At 52.4% G+C, this 6,235-nt stretch overlaps 1 protein-coding gene across 1 annotated transcript; it reads right to left on the reverse strand.

The window, feature by feature from the left end:
- Positions 1-3,784: 3,784 nt before the first annotated feature.
- LOC111075008 (60 kDa heat shock protein homolog 1, mitochondrial) lies at positions 3,785-6,021 on the reverse strand. The gene has a single exon (XM_022368049.2). The coding sequence runs from the start codon at positions 5,907-5,909 to the stop codon at positions 3,990-3,992; it is 1,920 nt and encodes a 639-aa protein (XP_022223741.2). The 5' UTR covers positions 5,910-6,021; the 3' UTR covers positions 3,785-3,989.
- Between the last annotated feature and the right edge of the window lie 214 nt (positions 6,022-6,235).

Raw genomic sequence — 6,235 nt, forward strand, 5'->3', positions numbered from 1 at the left:
CTAAAAATACTTTAGCGTACCCCCGAAAAGATCTGCTTATGACTTGATCTCATTGCAGAACTTTCCATCCCCTGTCAATCCGCACTGTAGCCACTTAAGCAGGCAGCTAGGGAGGTGGAGCCAGGCAATGCAATTATGCAGCAGGGGCTGCTACTTGCCAGCAACATATATTGGTAATTAAGTAGATGGCCTGAGGTTCGAGGGCACCTCTGCCACAAAGCCCCAAAAGAAGGAGGAAGAGGAGGAGGAGTGGACAGCAGAGAGATCATTCCCCGTGCCCGTTCCTTGTTCCGCTTTTCCCGTTCATCTCTGTGGTGGGGTGGGGCGGTCAGGTGACGTTGACAAATGGGTTCATCAACAGCCCGAGTGGCTCCCTCTTTCGGGTGGTTGTATGGGGTGGGGTGGGGGGCTACTAAGACAACGGCGGGAACGTTCGGATGGGAATTAAATTTTTGTAAAGTGAAAAGCGATTTATTTTTCGCCATTTGTGGCTTGGTGGCTGGCTGCTCGGTCGTTTAATAAACAATTTAATAGCGCGCATAAATTTTTCCAGCCATCATACTTATAATAAACCCATTTGTCTTCGGAACGGGCCAGCGCTCATATGGCCCATGCCCCAAACCGTATGCAGCATGCCTCATGCCGCATGCCGCATACCGCATCCCGCTTGCCACAAGCTGAGGTGGGTTATTAAATTATGTGTTTCAAGCGTAAAAATAAACCGTAGCAAATGGGAATATAGGACGCGACGCGACGCACTCTTCCCTCTCTCTTTCTCTCTCTCTCACACTCCCTTAACGAGCCCTAATGAGAGAAAGAGATTCTTGCTCCCTCCCTCTCTCTGACTCTCTTGCTGTGGTACTTTCTCCGCGCGTTGCGTCGGCTCCAATTAATCAGATATATTCGAATAAATCAAGTGCCATAAAAGTGACACAGCGTGAGAGATGCACAAAGAGCGAGAGAGAGAGGGGGAGAGTGAGAGGGAGGGGGGTAGCTAGAGATGAATATTTAATTAAGGCACAAATTAAAAATGCAAATAAAGTGGAACTACCATGGCGAGCGAGCTGGCGAGCTGGGAGCTGGCGAGCGACTCCTTTTATTATTAATCGATGGCCTCTCATAATTAGTTGGCCCTAACAAAGGCAACCCCGTGGTGCCACCGAATGGCTCTTCCATTGGTGGGGTTTTTCTTTGCTATTAGCTAATTGGGGATCGCGAGGCATGCGGTGGGGAGGGGGGTCTGGCTTTGATTGCCAGACGACGCGTGCTGGAAGGGAGGGAGGGAGGAGGGAGAGGCACATCCAGCCGAACCTTATCTGAGCCCACGTCTTACACGCATCAGTCGAGTATCAGGCAGAATCTACCTGCAGTCGATTGCTATCTGCCAGCAGTAACAACATTCGGTATTACATTCTGGAACATCTTCAAATGAAAGCCGACCACAGGGCCAGGAGGGCCAGGAGGGTCAGGAGGGGCGGGTGGCACAGACATCACAGACATCTACGTTCAGACCCATTTAACATGTCAAATCAAATCCAGAACGAGGTCATCTAATTGTTGTACACTTATTTATTTATTTCTAGCGTAAAACAACGCACATATTGATTTTAATTGAATATGATTGACGTCCGTTTTCGGCTGCCTCGATTGTATATCTTTTGGGCGATAATCTCTAGCGGTGGGTGGTGGTGGGGGGAATGGGTATGTCCCCCGACCTAGTCACAGTCAGGTCTTTATCACCTCGAAACACAATATTTTTAATTAAGCAACGGGAGGGGGAGGCACTCTGCAAAGAGAGAGAGACCGAGATTGCTGGGGGTATTCCGAAGATCTTTGATTTAGCGATAATTTCATTAGCTATTTGTCATCAAGGGGTCTGCTCTGGTCTGGTCTGGTCTGGTCTGGGCTTAGCGAGAAAGTAAGGTTCCTGGGAATCAGCAAGAACAACTTAATTAAGGCCATCGATGGATGGATCGATGGATCGATGGATCGCTGCAACGATAGAGAGAGAGAGGACCCATTTTTGGGCTGCGATCGCAGAGGCATCAAGCAATTTGTATTCAGGTATCACACAGCAACAAGTCATTTCACACTTTGATCACGGAGCTCTGCAGCTGCAGCAACATACACGTAGTACTCGTAGTCGGGACGTAGCTGGACGTTGCCACTGGTGGCAGGGTCTGGCCTGTGCCAAGCCTTGGCCGGGCCTTAAAAGGATCTGCAACTGTGGAATGCGCTGCCTTGCATATATTAGTCGATTCAGTTGATTCAGTCGATTCCTGGTGTCCCGCACCCGCATTCGTATTCGCATTCGCATCCACTGAACACACATTCGCTGGTTTGTGGTGGCGGGGCGCAGGCGCAGGCGCAGTCGCAGTCGAACCTGCGCACCTTCGCAGTAATTAACTTGTTTCAATAATTACGCATGCGCATTTGCACATGTTGCATGCCCCAGCCAGCCAGCCAGCCAGCCAGCCAGGAGTGTCTCTCCTCCCTGGCTCTCCTTCCACTTGTTACAGCTTGCAACAAGATTTTTGCATTGCGTGTGCTACGCACTGCCACAGACTTATGCAGTCGGCAGACTACTCCACGGAGGACAGGGTAGGCTAGCTAACTGATGCAGTTTGCTTGGCAGCCAGCACTTGGCAGTGGATACTCCCTTGAGGGATTCAAAAGATAAAGTGGGGGATTGGGATCTAGCTAAGGAATCTACTGGGAGATCTGTTTAGAGATGGCTTAGGAAAGGGAAGGCTTAGCCCCCCAAAGTTTGTTTGAACAGCCTGCTGTCAGTGCAGATTCTGCTTAATATAATAAATAAATTCCCTAAGAAACTTTCTCAAGCTTCTGCTGCGGATAAGCCACAAACTAATTGGTATATTAATTTTGGATTTGTGTGCATATATTCTACATACATAGAGCCCCGCACTAGTTCACACTGAGTCGAGGAATCCCACTGTCAACAGTATCAATGCATTTCATGTTTATTTTTCACACTATCATTTCAATTCATTTTGTTCCCTTCTATATACTATGTATATGTAGTAAATATATTGAGTTTGAGAAATAAATATGATTAGAGTGGATCTACTGCCTGTGGCACCTGTCTGATCTATTACGTATATGCGGGTAAAGGTTTAATTTATAGATCAGCATCAAAAATGAAAGAAAGATCACTCCGAATCATGATTTCGGATCTGCTACTCTATGAGTTTTGCAATCTAGAAATATGGCTTGAAATTACTTGACAGAAGTTCATTTGAAAATCAGAAGGTAATACGCTTGATTCCTTGAATGGCGGATCTATGCCGTGTCTTTAGGTGCAAATGTTTTTCTAATTGGAGAGTGTACATGTGTATATCCAGCATGCTTCTCCTCTTAGTAAATCAACCCCCTGTTCCTTCTAATATATGCCACTCTATGCCCTAGAGTATCTTCTCCTTCGTTACTCCCCCGAAAGCCGAAACAGGACAGACAAAATGCTGTTGGAATGTTTGTTTTTGGGCAGCAAATTTATGCAGCAGCCGCCGCTTATTAAGAATTCGTTGGCCCATGCTCCGTGCTCCGTGCTCCGTGCTGCTGGCTCTCCTGGCTCTCCTTGGCTGCCCAGCCTACTGCAGTGGTCTCCTATCCCCAGCGGACGCTGTCCGTTCGAGGTGGCAGTGGCACTTAATTATTGATAGCATTACAAACGCGGTTCAGTGGGTCACGCCGTGTACCCGTCAGTCGGGCAGCAGCCCTTTGAGATCTCCATTTTTGCTGCTGCTCCAGTCGCTGGCTGGCTGGCTCCACTATGCACAATTTATATATTTCGAAAGTTCAGAATTTTGGACACGACACACACAAACACACACACAGACATATACGAGTGGAGTGGTGGGGTGGGGTGGGGTAGGGTAACACAGGGAGGGGTATGTAAGTGTAATTTTTATGTTGCTGGTTGGGGAATTGATGTGGTTGATGTGTAAGGGAAGGGGTGGGGGCGGAGGTTACTACTGCATCATGCTGGCATCAATGTCATGCACTTCGACATTCTCCATGCCGGGCATGCTCTGGACCATTTCGTTCATGTCGGCGGCACTTGTGGAGGAACCACCACCACCACCGCCACCACCGCCCATGCCCATGCCAGACATGCCCTCCATGCCGCCCATGGCGCCCATTTCGCTGAGAGCAGCCAGTGCATCCATTTCGGACATTCCACCGAGGCCACCAGCCATATCGTCCATGCCGCCCATGCCGCCTGCGCCGGCCAGCTTGGCCAGCAGATCCGAGTTGCGAATGTCCGTGATGACCACCTCGGTGGTGCCCAACAGGGAGGCGACACCCGCGGCATCCGCGATGGCTGTGCGCAGCACCTTGGTGGGATCGATGATGCCCTTGGCCAGCAGCGGTCCGTACTCGTTCCGCATGGCATCGTAGCCGTAGTCGCCGCTGCCGTTCATCACCTGGGCCACCACCGCGGCGGCATCCACGCCGGCGTTCTGGGCAATGGTGAAGCTGGGCATGCGCAGCGCCTGGCAGACGATGTCGATGCCCTTGCGGTGGTCCTTGTTCTGCGGCTTCATGCCCTCCAGATGGGCGATGCAGCGGAGGAAGGCGGTGCCGCCGCCGGGCACAATGCCCTCCTCGATGGCCGCACGAGTCGCGTTGAGGGCGTCCGTGACGCGGTCCTTCTTCTCGCTGACCTCCACCTCGCTGCTGCCGCCAATGTGCAGCACGGCCACGCCCTTGGTGAGGGCGGAGAGGCGCTGGCGCAGGCGATCCGACTGCTCCGGCTTGGTCTTTGGGTCCTCCAGCTCGTACTGGATCTGCTCGATGCGCAGCTTGAGCATCGCCGGGCGGGCCTTGCCCTGCAGCAGCAAGGTGCTGTCCTTGGTGATGATGGCCTCGCCCACCTGGCCCATATCCTCCAGCTGGGCGTCCTCAATCCGGGCAAAGTCGATGTCATCGCCGAAAATGGTGGCGCCCGTGGCGGCCGCAATGTCGCCGAGCAGCTCCTTGCGGTGGTTGCCATAGCTGGGCGACTTCACGGCACAGATCTGCAGCTCCAGCTTGATCTTGTTGAGCACGAGGGCGTTCATGGCCTCGCCGCTGATGTCCTCGGCGATGATGATGAGCGGCCGGCGCTTCTGCATCGACTGCTCCAGACCCTTGACGATCTGCGACAGCGATGTGATCTTCTTCAGGCAGATCAGCACCAGGGCGTTGCCGAACTCCGCCTTGGAGCCCTTGGGGGTGTTCACGAAGAAGGGCGACAGGTAGCCCGTGTCGAAGCGCAGTCCCTGGATGACATCCAGCTCGTCCTTGAGCCGCTTGCCCTCCTTCACGGTGATGGTGCCCTTGGGGCCGACGCGATCCGTGGCCTCGGCAATCAGTCGCCCGATCTCAGCATCCCCATTCGCCGAGATGGTGGCCACCTGCTCGATCTCCTGTCGCGACGCCACCGGGCGCGACATCTGCTTGAGCTGCTCCTTGACCGCCTCCACGGCCATGAGCACCCCCGCGCGCACCTCCAGCGGATTGCCAGCCTTGGTGAACTGCTGGAATCCGCCCTTGACGATGGCCCTGGCCAGCACCGTGGCCGTGGTGGTGCCATCGCCTGCCGCCTTGTTGGTGTTGTCGGCCACATCCTGCACCAGCCGCGCGCCCATGTTCATGTGCTGATCCTTGAGCGCAATGGCACGGGCCACCGTGTACCCGTCCTTGGTGATCTTCGGCGAGCTCCAGGGCCGCTCCACGATGACGCTGCGTCCCTTGGGGCCCATGGTCACGGCCACGGCATCCGCCAGCAGATCCACGCCACGAATCATCAGGGCACGCGCCTCCGCCCCAAAGCGCACATCCTTCGAGTAGCAGCGCACAAAGCTGCGATTCGCACGCAGCGAGTCGCGCACACAACGGCGAAACATTTTCACAGAATCACAAAGGGAGAGAAACGTTCGGCAAAGTTTGGAAAAATATTTGGGATTATTTTCGAACTCGAACTGAATACGTTGACTACGAAACTGGAAGTGGGGGAATGAATTTTGGGATGGGTTTCAGCAGCCAAGGGACATTGACATTGCCCAGCAGGCCTACTACTTTTTTTTTTTTTACTATTTTTTTTTTTTTTTTTATTAATGTTTTTTTATGTTACAATTATCAGAGACAATAAAGTGCAATTACTTCACGTACTGTTACTACTGCTTAGCAACTTTTTTAAGGGTCAAGGCGAGATTTTGGTTATAGATTTTTC

The sequence above is a fragment of the Drosophila obscura genome, unplaced genomic scaffold (assembly GCF_018151105.1).
Source record: "Drosophila obscura isolate BZ-5 IFL unplaced genomic scaffold, ASM1815110v1 contig_37, whole genome shotgun sequence".
Taxonomy (NCBI): Eukaryota; Metazoa; Arthropoda; class Insecta; order Diptera; family Drosophilidae; genus Drosophila; species Drosophila obscura.

Coding starts and splice junctions, on each gene's coding strand:
- LOC111075008 (XM_022368049.2), bottom strand. CDS start 5,909: ATGTTTCGCCGTTGTGTGCGCGACTCGCTGCGTGCGAATCGCAGCTTT.